The sequence below is a fragment of the Sciurus vulgaris genome (assembly GCF_902686455.1).
Source record: "Sciurus vulgaris genome assembly, chromosome: 12".
In the NCBI taxonomy this organism is placed as follows: domain Eukaryota; kingdom Metazoa; phylum Chordata; class Mammalia; order Rodentia; family Sciuridae; genus Sciurus; species Sciurus vulgaris.
Window position 1 is genome coordinate 76571229 of NC_136473.1, and position 20964 is coordinate 76592192.

Here is a 20964-nt window from a genome sequence, read left to right on the forward strand (position 1 = left end):
AAGATACTGTTGAAGTCTGTCTCGGACACCAAAGAATATTAGCAAAGCAGGTTGTGATGCTGTTGTTTCCCCTAGGCTATGGACGAATGCTCATGCTGTGAGTTATATCAGAGCTCATTATGGATATAAAATTCAACTTAAATAGTTTCACAGGAGAGAAAACCTTTATTAAAAATGAACCTGCTGATGAATATCAGGATATGAGGCAGAAAGACCCAGTAGTCACTTGCTAATTAAAGGAAGAATTCTTTAAACATAGCCTATAGGAGGACCAAAAGTACAGGGGAATAGAATTATGCTTTTTTGAGTGTTCTCTTTATGCTGAGGTGATACAACAGTATGGTTGGCTAAGAATATCTATTATTGGTTGAGCACCTACTTTGTGACAGGAAGTTTCACCCTCTGGAAAATAGGGATTGTACCATTTAATTCCAATAACTCTGAAGTCTGTAGTTTTATGGCAGTTTGACAGATGAGAGACTAGAGTTTCAGAGAAGCTACATAAATTGCCCAAGGTCATACAGCCATTAAGCAGTGGGAACAGAATTTGACTTCAGATCTGACACCAATCTCCTAATCTCTTCTCTAAACCAAAGTGTACCCCGAGTTAAGGATGGCAGCTCATATGTTCATCATTCTCATTATTCTTATAATCTTAAATCACAAAAGAGAATCAACAACTAAATACATTCAGTTTAAGTGACTGAAGTAGGAAACGGTGACAACAGAAAGACCTGGCAAAGCTACGCAACTGTAACCATTGACAGAATTGACAGAATGGAATCTAATGCACTAATACCCACAGCATGGCCTGAAACAGAAATCTCCCAGGAAACACAAAGATTGCACATCACTGCAGATTCTCTGTCATTTTTGCCACTCACCTTTACAAAGACGAATCTCCATAAACCAAGGAATTGTACCTTCACACAGTTGATAAGCATTCTCACTTAACCGGTACCTACAGACAAAGAATCACATCATTTGGCCATGTGCTGACCACTGAGCTAAGTGGTCAGCTATTGACTTTAAGGCAGATTTGCTACTTTCAGAACAAGAAGGAAGAGAAGCAATAGGAACAAAAATGTAGCCAGGGTTGGTACCTAGTCTTTATGTTTCTGTGCAAGAACAAACATGTTATCAACTCTGCAGGAACATGTAACAGCGATGGTCCTTTGTGGTGAACTCTTATACAGAGCTTGCAGTATGCACTACTAAGTCAGAGCCTTCACTCACCCTTCACCACAAGAAGAGTAAACAGCTGGTCTAATAAATTGATGCTGAGGTTTTTGAAAGAGTTGAGGTCCTATGGGTTTACACTCGGCCACTAGGAAAGGAGATGAGGGTGAGATATCAGCACAAGGTAATCTTAAAAACAGCAAAACATCTGGATTTGAGGCTTGGTACCTTTGCACTGAGGGGCAGTGGGTGTCCACGCTCCCTCAGAGGTGCAGTGCAAGTATTCTTCTCCCTCCAGCACATAGCCAGGGTCACAGCTATATTTTACGGAGGTTCCAGGGTCAAAGCGGACCAGGCGTCTACCTTCCCTTTGCCCATTGAGGATTGTAGGAGGAGGCTGGCATTCTAAAGCAAAGGAAAACACAAAACAATCTTTTTAAGATAACAACAGAAACTGAGCCAAAAACGTTGACGTCAATGCTATAGTTCCACTCTGGCAGCAGCTGTGTGGCACAGAGGGTATTTTGCAGCTCAGTTTTGGATAATTTTAGATCATGGCTTCTCAGTCTTGTTTTCTGCACTTAGGCTGTTGCAGATCCTGTTCAGTTCCTGCTTGGTCTAACTCCTCTCCTCTTTCTTTCCTCTTAAGGAGCCATCTTGAGTGCTTTTATGAGAGATTCTGATATATCCCTAGGTGATGGCTTTGATGATTTCCCTTTTAAGAAACACTGTTAAGACAAATAAGTGTTTTTCTTCCATTTTTTTAAAAATAGAAATGGACAATTAAATGATCCTAATGTTTTTTTCCCCAAAAAATATTTCCACAGAATGAAACCATGGTAGGGGGTGGTGTTAAGAAAGTCCTCCATAGAATTTCTGGCCACTATGTTTGGTTTGATTAAGAGTATAGGAAGTGGAAACGGTCCTGTTGAAAGCCCATAACCCCTTCCTCTACCTGTTCAAGACGATGCATCCGTAGCACCTTTGTTGAGTGCAGAATACTCACCCTTTTCACAGACTGGCACCGTTGGCTCCCACATGCCACGGGCATTGCATCGGATTTCCCTGCTGCCCTTCAAGGTGAAGCCAGGTTCACAAGCAAATAATGCAGTGTCATTATAGGAATATTGATCTTTTGGCACAGACAACACTTGGCCTCTCAGGATCTGGGGATGTGGACACTGAATGGCAGAAGTAGAAAGTTCACAGCGTGGTGCAGGGCCACTCCAGGTCCCTGTCTTCTGACTGTCCATGGAACAATGGATAGTGTTCTCCCCAATGAGGATGAATTTCACTCCTTTCTCTGGGTCCGGGTCACAAGTGTAAGTGACGGTGCTTCCATATGAAAATTTCCCTGAAGAGCTACTTGTATGTCTTCCATTGAGGATAGGGGAAGGTGGTGGGCAAAGAATTTCTACAGAAATTAGAGAGATACGAAAAATTATAGGTGTACTGCAAATGACAATGCCTCGGGTGCTGCCTGAAACTACTCTTACCTCCTAGGTGGAAGGCCAGTGACGCCTGAATCTGTAGTAACTCCATCAAGGAACTAACACAATAGAATTTAAAAGTATGATTTGAAACCTTCATTTCTGAGTATATTGACTCAGTTGATCCTTTGGTTCCTATTACCAAATATACAACCTTTTTTATGATTTCACAAGTCTATGTAGCTTTCAGAGGAGGAGAAACCTAGGAAGCCCATTTGATTTGAGGAGGCAGAGAATAAAGAGGTGATTGAAGGCTGTTTCAGTGAAGACCCTGTAGCTTAAGATTTCTAGGTGTCCTTTGCTATTTAAGAGTCTGTATGCTAGTGAATGAACAAGAAGCTTTTCAGAAAGCCGAGTCTGCAGCATCCTATTGAACAGCCATGGTGCCCTGCAAGGGCCCTGTGGTTGTCTTACATACCTTCACATACTGGCTTCTTGGTCCACATAGCTTGATTTCCAGCAATGACACACTGACTAGAAGGCGGGCCTTGTAATCTGTACCTGGAGACAGAGGGTGGTCATTCGGAGCTGTCAGGCAGCTTGTGCTGAAGAACATCAGCCTCTAACTTAAAATACAGAAGTTCACTCCGTTTGTGTGCACCGACTCTTTTTATTAGACCTCTTTCTCTCACAACCTCACTCAGGATAGCCCTAGATCCTTCCAGAGGCACCGTCTTCAGGTTTCAGTTCACGCCATACACGTCATCCAAATAAATCTCATACAGCCTCCTGACACTCACCCTTCCTTACAGGAAAATTTCACAGTCACTCCAACACGAAGACTTGGAGGTCCCTCTACCTGCCCGTTGGGAAGCAGCCCTGGAGGTTCACACTGTGCCTCTAAAAACACAAGCCAAATATAAGAAAGTGTGGCCAATCACAGCACAGCCCAACTCCTTGAAATAGATTGCAAATTTAGGATACCTTGGCACACGGGAGCGGCGGCACTCCAGTTTCTCGTAGATAGACACCTAATGGTCTTTTCTCCATGAAGCACGTATCCAGGTTCACAACTGTAAGTCACAGACAATCCTGGGGCAAACTGGGCAACATTTTGTCCTGTGTGATGTCCATTGGAGATCTTGGGAAGTGGTGGACACAGCAGAGGGAAATCTTAACACACACACACACACACATATTAGGAAAAAAAGCCATCAGATGAGACAGGCTTTACAATCTAGATGCTGACTTTAGGATATAGATTCAAATAAATGGCATGTAATCTACAGTAATCAGCTATCACTAATTTTCAACCTCAAATGTGGTGTAATCATATCCACTTCATGCCATGACTATTGCATTATTTTTCATCTTTAATTACACTAGATGAATTAATTTTGTCTTGAGAAAAATTTCAGTTGTTAAATGTATTCACTTTTACCCAAATGTTCCTACTGTCCTTAAGTCTGTTCTCTGCTCCCAAAGTAGCACATTATTATTTGGAGGGTTGTTCTGCCAGACATTAGTAATAAAGCTTATTGGTATCACATATTAGATACGTATGACACATATATATTGTGTGCATACCCCATAATACTATCCTATGTTTCCTGTACTTAATATATTATGTCTACATCATATAGGTATGTCTATATATGTCAGGACACATAGGTCTACCTAAAGCTTTATAAAAACTTAGTTGTTACCCAGAGCTACTCCATTTTGTGACTATCTTAAAATCTTCCTCTGAGACTATCCACACATCTATCTATCTATCTATCTATCTATCTATCTATCTATCTATCTATCTATCTATCTATAGATCAACCTATTGGCAGATGAAATTATATTGTTAATAATTTGACCATTTCTCAGCCCTTTAATCCATTTAGAATTTATCAGTATTGTTCCTTATTGAGAAAATCAATATCCAATTATGATGGTATAACATTTTCAAATATCATAATCCTTGTAATTGGAGAATTGAAATTTGGATTTGGAGTTCATTAGGACTATAAATCAAACCAGATGAGAAGAAAATGAAGAATTTAAAGTAGTCCAATTTTCAAAGTCTTTTGATCTGAAGAATAAGGACATCTCAGGAGATAACTTGAAGAGAAGCTGGTTCACTTCAGAATGTGCTTACCAAGCACATAGGACAGAACATTACTGAGCCAGATTATAGTACAGCCTTCCTCAATGGATTTTACATCCACTGGGTGAATTTTTGCTATTAGATTTTTTCTTACTTTAGTAGTAACCTGAATACACAGTTAAAAATCACTCAAATCCCACACAGCTCCTGTAAACTCTGGTCCCCATCTTTGGAAGACTTGCCACTCAATTATTCAGAAGGACCAATGACATGTTCCCCCAATACTTCAAACTCCTTTGCTCAAGACATGTTCTTCAAATTGACAGTTAAATTCCTCCACAATGGAGAAAAAGAGGGAAACCACAATTTTCAATTTTTTCCTTGCTTCCTCCCTCCACCCCTGTCATTCTGAAATCCACCCCATTCTCCCTTCAGGAAGAGACGAAGCATGGTTTACACAGAGACGTGAGATCCCAGCCTCTGAACTAGGTTCCATTTTCTCACTCACCACTCTCACAGGTGGGTAGTGGCGTTGGGCCCCACCTTTGATTTGCTTGGCACCAAACAGTTTTGTTTCCTTTCATGGTGAAGTTGGTTTTACAGGTAAATGTCACGGAATCACCATGTACGTACGGTGGTCTAGCTTCTCTATTTCTGTATCCCCCTGGTACTCTGGGCTCAGAGCAAAAAGAGTTTCTTTTGAAACGTTCACATACAGGAGCAGCTTTATCCCAGACTCCATTCACTTGGTCTTTACTTATACAAAAAATACGTCTCTCTCCGATGAGGCGATGGGCAGCCCGACAAGTGTATGTTATTACAGTAGCAAGAGGTATAGGTTGCGAGTAATCACTAGTCCAACCATTGCTGATAGGAGGAGGAGGGCCACAAGAAATTCCTGAAAAATAGAAAAGGAATTATGTCGGCACACTGATTGAGACACTAAAATATTTCAAATTTAGATGAAAGATTCAAATGCAGATCATAGCACTTTTTAGAAAATCTGAAATGACTTATTTCTAACTTACAGTCCCTCTTTATTCCCAAACTCCTACATTCTTATCTCTTTCTCAATCTTCAGCTACCAAATCAACATAAACCATTTTAACCCAACAATAACAGTGAAACAGAATTTACCCAATAATCTATCTAAACAATTTTAATAATAAATAATAAACAAACAGCACATGAAAATAATATATTAGTGACTTGGTAATTACACATGGGTAGGCATCATGGGCTCAGTAGACCTGATTTCAAATCTCCACTGTCATTCAATAGCTGTATGACCTTAGGCAAGTTGTAGCCTCTCTCAGCCTTAGTTTCTTTATTAATAGTATAATTCAAGTTACTTCACAGAGTGTGATGAGAATCCAGTGAGACCAAAATATAGGAAAGGGGCAAGTTCAATACCTAGAACATAGTAAATATCCAGTGTAACCTACCACACACCTGGGATTACCGTGGCATGATCACATTTGGTCCTGCCACTACAGATACTATGGCCTGACTACAGGTCATTTGTCATTCCTCAAAGCTAGATTCCTTTAAGAAAGTCACAGGAAGTGAACAGTTTTGAATAATGACCTCGTATCCTTTATTTTTGTGTCCTGATGGGCATAATGATATCAGTTGTTAATATGTACACCTTTCCTGGGTAAGTCTCAGAACAAAGAGAAAACTACCAAATTTCACCCTTTTTAATTAATTTCCATCTGGCTCCAACACGAGCTCTTCAGTAGAGGAACTGACACAGGAAGACATAGCTTAATTATTTTAGCACATCATTACGCTTGGTTTTGGTCCAGGTAACTTTCAAGAGTCTTTATCTTTGTATAGATTTTGTAGCACCACATACAGTCAACTGAGTAAATTTAACACTTTTGGTCTATATTCTAAAACAGAGAAAAGTGGGCATCAATGTATTTATCTGTATGTACCTGTATGGATATAGATACACAAACACAGATTTCTTCATTCAGAGCACACACATGGATAAGATGTTATGATTGGCAAATGTACGTAAACACACAATGTCAAGATGCAAGATCCATACTCAATGATTCTTGTTTTCTACTCACGTTCACAGACAGGAAACTTATTACTCCAGATTACTGTCATTCCTTCTGGGACACACTGACTAGAAGATTTGCCATTTAATCGGAACCTTAAACAATAAGGGGTAGCAAATCATCACTAACAGAAACCAATTCTCTGTTGCATGGAATTAACATTTCTTTCAAGTATTGATAGAATCTATATTTTAAAGCATTTCTGGATTAAGGAAAAAGTCCAAGGTTACTTGCGACTCCACTTGGTCACACAATGGATTCAGACAAGGTAAAAACAGAGAGAAAACAAAGCCTAAGAATCATATTCTTTCCTGAATTCTCCCTCTCCTCTTTGGCATCCAAAGGTCAAGATTTTCTTGACCATCTTGAAAAAAAAGACTTCAGTTCCTAGAGAAGAAAATATCAAAGATCTTATTACCCAAGTTCACCCCAAGGAGTCTCTCTGACTGAACCCCAATCATGTATTCATTCTCCATGATAGGTCCCTTAACTTGTCAATTAAAATGTTGCTTTTTCAAATAATGGATCATTTCCAGCCTTGACTGACCATGTACAATCCATACACTTGGAGAAAATGAAAAGGGTTTGGTTAAAATGACAGCGTTCTTAGTCATAAAGTGTAAAGGAGAGAAAAAAAAATCAAAGTGAGAAATAAAAATAAATCAGTTTTAGAGCTCACACGTTGCAATGCTCAGCTCTGGAGAGGTGGCAGTTCAGGCCCTATCACCTCGCACTCACCCTGGATCACAAACAAAGGAAACCTCTGCCCCAAGCTGGAGATTAGGAGGAGGAACCACACGGCCATTGGGAAGTTGGTTTGGAATGGCAGCACATGATTTCACTGGGGAAAAAAAGAGACAAGACTGGCACGTGAAGAGTCAGGAAACGCTGAGTTTCCTTTATCTGGAGTAGAGCTTTAGGCACCTTCACATTTGGGGGCTGCATGACTCCAGGTTCCCAAGGATGTACACTGCACAAGGTTAGTTCCAATGAGAGTGTAGCCAGGCTCACAGCTGTAGGACACTTCCTGTCCAATTGTAAAGAGTTCCTTATCCCTTTTGTTATAATTACCATGGTGGATATGTGGAGGTGGTAGACACCCTGAGAAAAGAACAGGACCGGAAGGTCTTTTATTTCTGAAATAAGAACTTTTTTCTTTATAACTTATAGCAAGGCTGGGATCGGTAGGGGTGGGATGAAGGTTCTTGCGTCATCTCTCCTGTGAAGGCAGAGACTCGCTTTGAGAGAGCTGGAGTGGGCTGACTGCACTGCCCTTTTCAGACACGATGAACCATGCAGCCACCCGTTTTTCCCTATCTCGGTCCTTGGCAGGAAACATCACACTCACTCATCACTTTGCATTTCATTCTACTACAGCATCCAGGATACCCTTTCACTTCTAGTGTGACCAAGGGAACCACTCTTCTGTAACACATTTTCACTATCAACTATGTCTCTTCTTTTCTGCTCCCAAGACAAGACTGAAGAGGTGTTTGAACTTTGGGAAAGGAGTTCCCAGTGTTGCTAGGTTTTCAGAAAGTTCGATCCTTTGCAATCAGAGGAGGGAAGAAGGGAAGAATGGGAGAACAGACCCAATCTGACAACAAGCCTTTCATAAAGGTTATGTTTTTCAATATGAAAATGTATAATGTCCATGATATTCTGAATCAAATTCTGATCTCACCTAATTTCCCCCATTGACATGGCCATAGATTTGGGAGCTCATTTTATCCTCATTTAAATGACATCTAACACATATATGTATATACACATATATATCTGAAAAATCTATATTGCCTATGTGACTATATATTTTTTAATTTTTATTTTTAATTGGCACAACATTGTACCAGTATATGAGATATTATGTGATGTTCAGATACATGAATACATTGTGTCATATTCAAGTCCTGGTAAATATATCAATCTTCTCAAGTATTTTTCATTTCTTTGTGGTTAATTTTTTCAAGATTCTTTCTTTAGCTTTTTTTAAAAAATATATACTGTACATTATTATTATATAAAATCATCATAGTAGGATGGACAACACCAGAATTTATTTCTCCTATCACTTAGTATATATTGATCAATGTCTCCCCATCTTCCCCCCAACTCATCCTAGCCTGGTTGCCACCATCCTACTATCAACTTTCATGAGGTCAACTTTTTTAGATTTCATACATGAATGAGATCATCTGGGATTTGCCTCTCTGTGCCTTGGCTTGTTTCACTTAACATAATAGTATCCAGCTTCTTCCAAGTTGTCACAAAGGACAGGTTTTCTTCCCCTTTAATTGCTGAATGGTATTCCATTGTGTGTATACACTACATTTTCTCTATTCATCCTCAGCTGATAGACACTTAGATTGTTTCCACTTCACGGCTCTTGTGAATAGTGCTTCAAGAAACATGGAAGTGCAGATGTCTCTTCAACACAGTGATTTCATTTCCTTTGAATATATATATTCTTTATTGTATATATATATATATATATATATATATATATATATATATGAAGAATGGGATTGCTGGATTCATATGGTAGTTCTATTTTTCATATTTTGAGGAACCTCCATTACTATTTTCCATAATGGCTGTCCTAAGTTTACATTTACACAACTGTGAGCACTCCCTTTTCTCTACATTCTCATTAGCACTTGCTGCGTTTTGTCTTTTCGATAATAGCCATTCTAACTGGAATAAGATGATATTGTATTGTATTTTAATATGCATTTGCCTGATGATTAGTGATGTCAAGAATTTTTTCATATATTGGCCATTGGCATGTCTTCTTTTGAGAAATGTCTCTATGTCTATTGTCCATTTTTAAATTTGATTACTTAGAAATGTTTGCTTTTGAGTTGTTCGAGTTCCTTGTACAGTGTGGATATTAACTCCTTGCCAGATGTGTAGTTTGCAAATATTTTCTCCTCTTCTGTATGTTGCCTCTTCATTTTATTGGTTGTTTCCTTTGCTGGGTAGATTTTTAGTTTGAAGTGCTTTTGTGGTTTTACTCAAAAAATCCTTGCCAATTCCAATGTCCTAAATCATTTCACTTATATTTTCTTCTAATAGTCTCATGCCTTGTATTTAAGTCTTTAATCCATTCTGAGAGTTTTTAAAAGTGTCTTGTAATTTCCCCTTTATTAATACAGATCTAGTACTGCCCCAGAATATAAAAAAATTTCCTGCCCCTTCAACATTTCAAATTCCAAATTCTTTAACAAGAATCCCAGTCACATATGCTATGTTCTTCCTACTCTTCCTGTATGTTCCATGTGTCTACTGCCAAAACACTAATTTTATTTCCAGATACACAGAATTTCAGCCCAACTTACCCCTGAAGCACGTTGGCAGTGGGGGATTCCATTCGCTGTTTGATTGGCACCATACTATGTTGCTGCCTTTCAGAGTAAAACCAGGTTTACACTTAAACATCACTGTATCATTTAAGAAAAATGAGCGTTTAAATCCAGTTTCCATAATTCCATTTTCAATTTCTGGAAATGGGCATTTGACTTGAGGAATACACTGGGGAGGTGGGCTGCTCCAGACACCAACTTGATTGTCTTCACTGGTGCAATATATCGACTTCTCACCCACCAAGTCAAACAGCTTCTCCCCATTTGGTCCAACATTGCAATGATAAGTTACCACGATGCCATAGTAAAAGGTATCTCCACTGCTGCTATAGAAGTCCCCATTGGAGATGGCTGGGGGTGACTCACAAGGAATAGCTTTTGGGGAGGTAGGTCAGAAAAGAGAGAAGGCATTTAGATATTATACTTTCTGAGAATTTTGTCTTTGCACTCATAAACCAAACTTCAACTCAGCCTACCATTTATCCCTATTGTTGAAATTCTGTGTCCTGATCTTAAAGAAGATGCTAAATAGGAAGAAACCAGGTAGGAAGATACATGGAACAGGTTGGTGAAAGCTCAAAAAGCTATGAATTGATCCCTAGTCCTTACTTCAGAGTACAGATAAACTGCCAACGGGAGACACCAGGGATGGCCTACTTTTGCACGGAATAAAGTTGTCAATATGTAATCTTATGGTATATTTTATATCTAAGAATTCATTGACTATAAAATAACATCACCAAAATACAGTAATCAAAGGAAAGTGTGTTGAGAGTAAGAGCCACAGAGGAAGATAGATCGCAGCTCTGTGCTCAGAACTACCTAACCCAAGTTGTAACCCTCCTCGGTACTCATTTTGATGAACAGATGCCCAGTTTTCCCCTAAAAGGAGATACAAGGAATTATGTAGGGTGCCATAAAGAGACTGTTTTACTCACATTCACAAAAAGGCATGTTCTTATCCCAGATTACAGTGTTGTCTAAGATAATACACGTAGCAGATGAGTCACCAATGAGTCGATATCTAAAGACAAGAGATGAGTGATCATCTCCCAGCTACCATCATATTACAGAAACCTATTTCTTTATCTACTGAAAGAATGTTAAAAAAAAGAAAAAACATCGTTATGACAGGCAGTAAAGATTCATACAAAAATTCAATAATCTAAAGCCAGATTAAATTAGGCCTTCAAGTCAATAGCACTGGAGATTTGAACTTGAAGAAGAGCAGCCCAACTTCTTTCTGTCTAGGGATCCTCTAGGGGGTGATCCTGAAGAGCAGTTGTCTCTGGAGCAGGTCAGGATGACTCCTTTTCGCTTATGTACTTTAAATGGGAGGTGGCAATGACTTTCAGGTCTCTTTTTGGAAGACTAATGGTTTCTAGTTGGAACTACTAGTATCCATGTATCCTGCCAACTCACCCTTTATTACAAGAATATGTGATTGTTGACCCCAACTCGATACCCTTGGGGATAAACACAGAGCCATGGAGGAGTTCTCTAGGATTCATACATGATTTACCTACAAGGGAAAACAAAATAGAACAAAATAGGACTTGGGGCTGGGATTCAGAAGACTTTATGTTAAATCCCAACCTGACTGAGCCTACTAATGTTTATTTTAAAAAACTGACATTACAAAATGTGTTAACTTCCAAAGGATCAGTCAACTCTGGAGCACTATTTGTTTAACATATATGGTCTCTATTTCTGAGCATGGATGCCAACTTCGTGGTCAGTTATAACTTATAGTCTTCAATTCCCCTTTTTATATTCTGACAGTTGATGGCATCATCTGCCTTAATCTCCTACATTAAGAAACGCTCAGGGTCATCATTTCCTTTCTGTAACTCACTCTTTACTCCTTGACCTTCATTCAATTAGTCAATAAATTTTAGAGACTGGCATCCAGAAATTTCTCTCCAAATCAACTAGTTGACACTGTTGTAGTCTCCCATTGGATTACTGAGTGACATAATTTACCTTTCTAACTCTGGTCTTCCTTGGTCTAATATGTCACTATAGCACTGCGCTCTTTTTAAAGTACAACTATGTCCATGCCACTCTACACATTTAAAAACTTATGATGGCTTAATATTTTTATGGAAAAAAGGTATGATCTTTCATAGTTAAGCACCAATCTACTTAACCAACTACTGCCCATTACTATGTACCCTATTTTCCACCCTTACTGATTTTTTTTTCTGTTTTCCAAACATACGTTCTTTCATAGCTCTATGATTCTGTGGTTATGCAATCAATGAGTGAGCCACGTCCCCAGCCCTTTTTATTTTTTATTTTGAGACAGGGTCTTGCTAGGTTGCTTAGGGACTCACTAAGTTGCTGAGGTTGGCTTTGAACTTGCAATACTCCTGCTCCAGCCTCCCAAGCCACTGGGATTACAGGTGTGCACCACCACACCTGGCTATGCTTCTGCATATGATAAAACATCCTCTGTCCAGAAGGCCTAGATTTCCCTAATTCTTGCAGATATCATTTACTATATATGTCTCTATAATATAGTACTTTACCTCTATAAATAAATGATATAGTACAAAATATATTTAAGTATCAGTTTTTATAACTAATGTAGGAACTCCTTAAAGGTAGAAGATTTTTTTGTCTCTTTCAAACCCCATTGTCTAGTGTAGTGCTTCATACCTACTAGTTATTCAAACATTTCTTGAATTGAATGTGGTAAGAAAGGTGAAACTAATATTCCTTGTATACTAACTTCTCACCTCACTCTAACACAGTATAGAGACTGCAGAACCTAGTCATGGAGATAATAGGATTAATGGGCTTGGCCTGTGGTGCTGACTTAGCCCCAATATCCTGTACCCTTAGGGAAAAAAGGAAACACGGAGATGCTAGGAGTACCCTGCATGACATACTAATTTACTGATCTTTTGTCTGGAAAATAACAGCCTATTCCATACAGATGCATTGATAGACCCAAAGATGCCTCCATGACAGGATTACTCACGTTTACAGAATTGCTGAGCATCTGACCACTTGGAGGTCTCTAGGCAGGTGATAAAGAATGACTTCTTGGAATACCCAGGGAGACATCTGTATTCCCAAGATGTCCCAACAGCAAACTCAGACTGATCACTCTCAACATTAGGCTTAGCAAAAGGATACCTTGGCAGGAACTTACACTGACCTAGAGACAGAGACCACAAGAATATCAAAACTAAGGGAGACTAAACTTCTCTGCTTCTATCTTGTTGCCCATTATCCTAACGACTTTGATCTTCTGAAAGTAAGCTAAAACTGAAGCAGTATTGTCTGTAACAAAGAACACATAGCATTGTACTATGCATGAATATACTGAGAAATAAGCTCAGAGGTTCAAAGAAATTTTAGGATAGACTTCAGAGGAAGAGGTAGAGAAAACAATTTTTCATAAAATTCTAGAGAGACCCTGAGGTTGTTCCATCTTCTTACAAACTTATAAATAAAAGCCAGGGGTGTTTTGTTATTTATTTGTTTCATGGTGAGGTCAGAACCTGGGGAAAATAGGATGAGTACAGACGTTTTGAGTTTTGTGCATGGGGAGAGTATGCTAATATTTTTCCAGCTTCATTGAGGTATAATTAATAGGAAAAAACCTGCACATAACTAACATATATGCTTTGGTAAGTTTGGAAAACACACGCACGCGCACACACACACACACACACACGTACACCTCCAAAACAAAACAAAACAAAACAAAATATAACCCTAATTTTTATAAGTAAAACCTGGAACCTTAAAAGTAAAAAAATCTTATAAATTAAAACATTGAAGAGTAGCACAGGAAACTAAAGAACATCAGAGATTTTGAAAAAACACGTGTATGATCCTTTAAAATTAAAGAATTTAAATACTTATTTTAATCATTAAAATTTTGGGGTCTAGAGAAAAAAATGTTTATTATTCTTCATTATTTTATCAATCTGATAGAGTAATATAACCCTACAGAGAGTTTAATAAGTACTTTCTGATGAGTACTAAAGAAAAGGAACTGGTCCATTTCAAGATTTTTTCCCGTGATTTAAAATAACAATAATAGTGATAGTGATGATGATGATGATAATAATGAGTAAATGCTATCCTAGGAGTTGGGTAAAAAACTCTAACAACCATATACTTGAGGATGTCCCTAGGAAAGTCATTTTTCTAGATATGAGAAAGAGCTCAAGTTTCAACTCCCAAAATTTATATGCAGAGAACAAGAAGTTCATGCTTGTTTCAGATCAGATGATAATCCAGGCTAAAAAGTCCTAGCTGTGAGGCCCTCTCAGCATAAACATTTATAAACCTTTTTCTCAAACAAGTCTAAGACAGATGAAAGTCAAAGAGTAAATATGGGCTAACCCATAGGCATTCACAGAACTCCTAAAGTCACAACCAGACCCACCCTTTCTGTGGCTCCACACTTTTATTAGAGGATCTAAGTATACCCATCAGTATAGGGACCCAGATATCACTGTAGGTAACCCTTCTATTCATCTTCTCAACTCCTTCAGTTTCTTCCATCAATACCTACAAAGGTACCCAGATACATACTCTGCGAAACAGCAAGAATTATAGAGAAAATGAGGGTTTGATCTCATGAAGACAATCTTCATGACTTGACACCATTTAGACCTCTGATTCAGATCATGAGGTTTAACCTGTAGTTACCAGATGTACATAAGGATAATACCAAATTATCTTTCACAAGCTGAAAACCAATTTAAACTCCCAAGATTTCATCAGTAAGCAATGATATAGACTAAGAGGGAACCTGGAACTGCAAAAGCAGAGGGTGCTTTATAATATGACTTTCCACTGGGAAAGCAGACAAGAATCACACTTCCTGGATGAGGAGTAATAGAAAAGTCTCATCCTTAATAAGGAGACTTGGAAACTCTTGCTGGGCACATTTCTTTAAGAATGAAATTGTCAAAATCCCAGGTAACAAGACAGAACTTCCAGATCAGTTTCTTTTCAATCAGAAAAGGGAAGGTTAGTTCATGAACCATTAAGTAATATGAATATTCCTGAGGGTTACTGTACACTTTGAAGATCAGAGTAGATAGTAACTGCATCTAAAAGAGGAGACAGTGGCAAGGCACTCACACACACACTATCCCCAAACCATGTTAAAAAGCAGGCAAAGCAGTTTCTGGAGAAGAGGCATATATTTAACTTAGAAATCCATTTAAAAGAAATGAAGGATATGTATGTATGTAGGATGACAAAATTACCTAAAAGTTTGGTCAGAAAGTGGGGAGGAAGGGAAACTATCATTGAGAATGAAAATTACCATCAAATACACTAATACTGAGTTTCCTGGTATTTGATGAATAATTTTTGAATGACCGTTATGCATATGAACTAAGATATGGTCTCAAGTGCAGGAAATTCACCACTGAACTTGAGATAATGTTCCCAGTCTCATAGAATTTATATTCCAATGGAAGGAGAGAGATCATAAATAAATCCCAGAAAATAAATAAAATGGTTCTGTAAAGAAATTGAGTAACATATCAAAATGTAATGTACCCGAAGCAGGAAGGGACAGGGTGGCATACAATTTCTGTTGCATGTTGGTAAGGGGAAGACCGTGAAGAGGAGACTCTTGAGTTGTGACTGAAGGACCAGAAGTAGCCAGCCAACTAAAGCACTGGGTAGAAGTGTTTCCAGCAGAGGCCTAACAGTAGGAATGATTTTGTATGCTATAGGGCTGGACAGAAGGCGAAAGTGGCTGGAATGTAGCAACAAAGCAGGGTGGTACAGGAAAGTTAGTGAGGTCAGCAGGAGCCATCTCCTAGGCCCTTCAGGCCACAGGCAGATGTTTGAATGTTATCTTGAATAGAAGTCATTGGCAAGTTCATGCAGAAAAGTCACATGACCTCATTTACTCTTTTGAAAGAATATTCTGGCAGTTGGATGGATGATTGATTGGATTTCTAGAAGCAAGGCAAAAAAAAATAAGGCTTGGTTCAAAGAGAGACAGTGAGAAATGGATGGATTTGAAATATATTTTAGAAGTAGAATTGGCAAGGTTTTCTGTTGGATTTGATGTGGGACTAAGGAAATGGAGGAGTCAGTAATGACTTCTAGGCTTTTGACTTGAGCTATCTGATGAATGGAATTACCACGCACTGAAGTGGGAAAGCCTGGAAAAGGAACAGATCATGTGTGTGAGTGTGTGTACACACAAGTGTGCAAGTCTGCATGTGCATGTTTGTGCTATGGGGGTGCATGTATGTGCAGAATCAATTCCATTTCAGATGAGGCATATTTAATACACTAGGCATCCAAATGAAGATACCAAATAAGCAGTTGGATGTACAAATTTGCAGCTGAAAACAGGACTACAGATAATGAACATCAGTTATCAACATATAAATAGTTTTAAGGCCACAAGTCTAGATGAGATCTCTCAGAAAGAAGGATATGGAAAAAGACAGAAGAGACCCAGGCTAAGCCTCAACATCCTTGAATATTTAGAGATAGGGCAAAGGAGACTGAGAGTAAACAGACAGGTATTGAAATAACAGCGAAGAATTTTATTTTGGAAGATGAGAATAAAACTGTTTCAAGGAGGAAGTAGTTTTCGCTGAAAGACTGAGAAAGATAGGGTAGAAAATGACCTTTAGTTTAGTCAGCATGAAGGTCAGTAGTGACCTTGCCAAAAGTAGAGAAGAGGAGAGAGATGGGGAAGAGCCTGTCTGCAGTGTGTGAAGGTGCACAAGAGGAACGAGCAAGCAGCCATGGAGAAGTTTGCTGAGAAGGATGAGAAGACGCATGGAGAGTGGAGTTCCACTGGGTTGTGATAAGACCACCCCACCCACAAAGGAGGTCCTGGGTCATGGTTAAATGCTGGTGGGATGACTCAACAGAGGGACAAATGGAAGATGCAAGATGGAAAAGCTGTGGAAATAGAGTCCTTGCAAAGGCAAGAGGGAACAGAATGTGACTGTGAACACAGGAAGAGGAGTCAACTTTTTCAGGGGAAACTGACTACTTCCATTGTCATAAGAGGAAAACAACCTTGTGTTGTTCAACGTGTGTGTGTTGAACTCCTACTCATGCGCTGATGCTAGAATTCAAGTCAGGTAATAGGACCAATCAAGACCATGCTGTCCTGGAACTTGTTTCTAGTGAGGGACAAGCAACGAAAGGACAAATAAACAAGAAGGTTTATATAGGTGTCAGAAGGTGACCGGTGATCTGCATAAGAGTATGGGGTTATGTATCAGAGAGTGGCCTGGGGCATGGGCTGCTTCAGATGAGAGTCAGAGGACCTGGAGAGTGAACTGAGACTGGACTGTGGAGGAGGAGCCTGGAAAGGTAGGCGGAGCCTGGAAAGGTAGGCGGAGCCCTGCAGCAGAGAACACCCGTGGAAAGCTTGACAATGTGCCTGTGACCAAGGGACAGGGAGGGGAAAGCAGTGTGGCTGGAGTAGAGGTAGTGAGGGGGGAATGGAGACTTTCCAAGAGGAGCAGAGGCCTTCTAGTCAAGGACAAGGAGCAGGGATTTTATTCTGGGGGACAGGAAGTCCTGGCCAAATTTTAATCAGAGGAGAGCAGGATCATCCCCAATGGGGGTAGATGTGTCCAACAGCTAATTGGAAAAAGGGACTCCCTATTTCACAACTTTGTTTTCTTAGTGCAGGATGAGCTCAGGTTGCCAGTGGGTGAAGGCCTGAGTGAAATCTAGGAGTGCAGGGAATTTGATATATTTATGTGAAGAGTCAAAAGGAAAAGGTGAGAAAACACCCTAAGAAGGAAATTTGCTTCTTTTAAGTAAATTTGACTTTACTTAAAGCAGTGCGCCAAATAGACCCCTGCTTTAGAATCTTCCAGAGTGCTTGTTAAACCTTAGCTTCCTGGGTCATACTCCAAACTCAGGAAGGAGAGGGGAACCTTCGGAGCGGGAGGTGGGAACCCGGGCAGCTACATATTAAAACAGTACTTCAAGACTTTCTTTTTAAAATTGATTTATATTGATGCATTCTAATTGTAAAGAGTTTCTTAAGGACACTTAAATGAAGGAACTGGCCAAGAGCCAAGAGATGATTTGGGGTGATCATGCAGTAGTGTTAAAAGTCAGGAGGGGGAGTGGGCAACACATGAGCAATGGGATGACAGACAGACAAGAGGGTGAGCAGGGAGCAAGAAGGTGACATCTAATCAGAAAGAGCTTGATTGGCTGAGTAGATTCTTCTCCTACAGGCAGTAGGGAATCCATTTAGATTTTTTGAGCAAGGGAGTGGAATAATGAAAGCATTATATATATATATATAATATTATAATAATAATTATTATATATTGCATTTAATATATATACACATGCATACATGCACATATTTTTTGAAATTTGGTTTTCATGATTTAAAAGGTTAAAAAGGCAGGAGGCAAAGTGATCTATAAGAGAGGAGGGTATAATTAGAATGCTTAGGATTAGAATATTGGAATGGGAATGATAGACAAATTATAGGGTCATGTGAGTTTTTAAGAGTAAACAGAAAGGCAGACCAGTTTTTTGCATGTCTGGAGTTAAGGGACCCAGACCATGATCCTGCTCTGGTACAAACTGTAGACCTGTAGGGAAGAGCGAGTTAACTAGGCTGGTGAAGAATTAATTTTTCCATTGGTAAAATCTCGAAATTTAGAAACGGTAATGGAATGCTGGTAAGAAGTAAGGTTTGGTGCTGAAGCAGATGCAGGTGTCAGAGAAAGTTGTGAATGTGCATTTGTCCAAAGGATTTTCTAGGTAGAAAAAGGAAAGAGGGATGAAGGTAATGAAATATTCAAAGAAGATAATTAAAGGAATATTCAACTCAGGGCCAGGAGACAGTTCAATGTCAGGAACACAAATAAACGCAACATAACTAAACGAAAAAGGAAATAATAAACGTAAATAAACGTAAAGGAACTAATAAACGCAACAGCTCCAACTCCTTAAGCTGGGAGTGGCGGTTTAAGTGCTGGCTCCTTGAAAACAGATGCAGGCAGCAGGCTTATTACTGACATTGAGTAGTATCACTGCCATCTAACTTTCACTTGCCCAATTTCATCTGATACTGAGGAAAGTCAGTGAGATGAGATGGTAGGGCAGCCCAACACGGACTTCATTTCTCATATGGAGAAACTGAGGGTGGGGGGCACTAAACAACTTGCCAAAAGTCACCCAGTTATTGTGTTCTGTACATAGTAAACGTCTTTAAGACGTTTCACACTAGCCAAGAGATTTTAATCAGAACAAATTATAATACTTTAAAATCAAGTCAATCTGGGAGAAAAACAAGTTATGGTCAACACTGAATGGGAAGGCTTTCTGAAAGCTCATACCCTTACAAAAGGTCATTAATATGACCAATGTCATATCAAAGTTCAAAATATCTGAGAACCACCGTCGGGAACCAGATAGGTTTATTATTATTATTATTATTATTATTATATTATTATTATATTATATTATTATTATTTGTAATAATAATAATTATTATTATTTATTATTATTATTATTTCTAGAAAGGAACCGAGGCTCCGCTGCTCCTGCCCGGCAGGAGCAGAGTGTGTAGTGAAACACGTGCGCGCTGCGATCCTGGCGCAGAGCCTGGGTAGGTTTTAGGCGTTCGCAGACCTCCGCAGGCGAAGAGCTAGAAGACCTGCCTAGTCCCAGGGGCCGAGAGCCATGAAAGTAAAGAGCTCGCTCAACACCAGCCACACTAGGTGTATCGGGTGGCGACCCCCGATGGCTCAACCTCCAATTAGACTTCCCAGAAGAGGGACTGGGACAATCAGGACCCGGAGTCTGGGGAGGAGGTTCCCAAAGCCAGCAGGGCAGTCATCTGTCGCTGCCCCCGCTTTCCCACTTTTGGCTCCATGCTTTGCATAGCGGCACTGAAGCCTTCCCTGCCCCAGACGCGTCCCTACCTCCGTGCTCCCCCTCCCAGCTCACCGAGGACCCCTGGCGCGAAGAGAGCCAAGAAAACCCAGAGCAGGCCTGCGGCGCCCATGCCACGGCGGCAGCCCCAGCGGCGGGATGTGTTCCGGGACCCTCGAGCCTCAGGCAGCTCCCGGAGGGCAGGGCTGGGGCAGCAGGCAGCTGCAAGCACCCGGAGGCGGGTCCTTAAATAGTGTCTGGCACCTCGTGAGAGATTTGCTCGCTCACCTGCAGGTGGCCCGGGGGCGGAAGGCATTGCCGAGAGACTGAACGAAAGAGGCGGGGAGGGGTGGCCTTGGCCGCAGATGGGCTGGCCGAAGAATCGCCCCTCAGTGCAACTTTTTTTTTGGCTGTGAAACTCAGTACACTTTTTTCTCTTTCTAGAACGGAAACATTTCACAAAATAGAACTCACACTAAAATGCCCAGTGTTTGAATGTTATGCTAGTCCATCCTATTCTATTATTATTATTTTAAAATTCTGGTTTGGATTCACTAAATTCATTTCAAATTGATGAATTCAACCCTCAGTTTGAAAACCAACCAACCAACCAACCAACCAATCACAACAACAACAAACCAGTTTGAGTTTACTTAGTAAATTTTTGAACCACAGCCACCTCCGCTATTAAGTTCTTTTTACTTTGAAGTAATTTCTACAGAAAAGTTTCACGAATAGTGCAAAGAATTCCTATGTAGCATTCACTCAGATTCTTTGTTAACATTTTACTATATATTTTTTTACCATTCTCTCTCTGTAAAGATGTATAGACTGCACATGTATGATCATGTACTTATATAGTTATTACTTTGGTATCTATTGAGAAAAGTTTACAGTCCTTTATATCCCTCTAAATGCATCAATGTGCATTTCCTAAAACTAAGGACTTTCCC

General features: G+C 39.7%; 2 protein-coding genes across 2 annotated transcripts in view; both read right to left on the reverse strand.

Annotated features, from left to right (window-relative positions):
- Window positions 1–20196, reverse strand: part of CR2 (complement C3d receptor 2) — a 34082-nt gene extending 13886 nt beyond the window's left edge. Inside the window, exons 1-9 of the mRNA XM_079106480.1 lie at window positions 20087–20196; window positions 5213–5602; window positions 3594–3782; window positions 3410–3509; window positions 3088–3170; window positions 2186–2593; window positions 1408–1584; window positions 1237–1327; window positions 885–961 (exon numbers count right to left, since the gene is read on the reverse strand). Of these exons, the coding sequence (XP_078962606.1) occupies window positions 885–961; window positions 1237–1327; window positions 1408–1584; window positions 2186–2593; window positions 3088–3170; window positions 3410–3509; window positions 3594–3782; window positions 5213–5602; window positions 20087–20144 (1573 nt within the window). The 5' untranslated portion in view covers window positions 20145–20196. The remainder of the gene's footprint in view (window positions 1–884; window positions 962–1236; window positions 1328–1407; window positions 1585–2185; window positions 2594–3087; window positions 3171–3409; window positions 3510–3593; window positions 3783–5212; window positions 5603–20086) is intronic.
- LOC306641417 (complement component receptor 1-like protein) lies at window positions 7493–11092 on the reverse strand (the record flags this gene model as incomplete). Its single annotated transcript, XM_079106481.1, has 4 exons — window positions 7493–7617; window positions 7701–7877; window positions 10115–10513; window positions 11077–11092. 4 exons carry the CDS (start codon window positions 11090–11092, stop codon window positions 7511–7513), a joined length of 699 nt encoding a protein of 232 aa, XP_078962607.1. The 3' UTR covers window positions 7493–7510.
- Window positions 20197–20964: the final 768 nt, after the last annotated feature.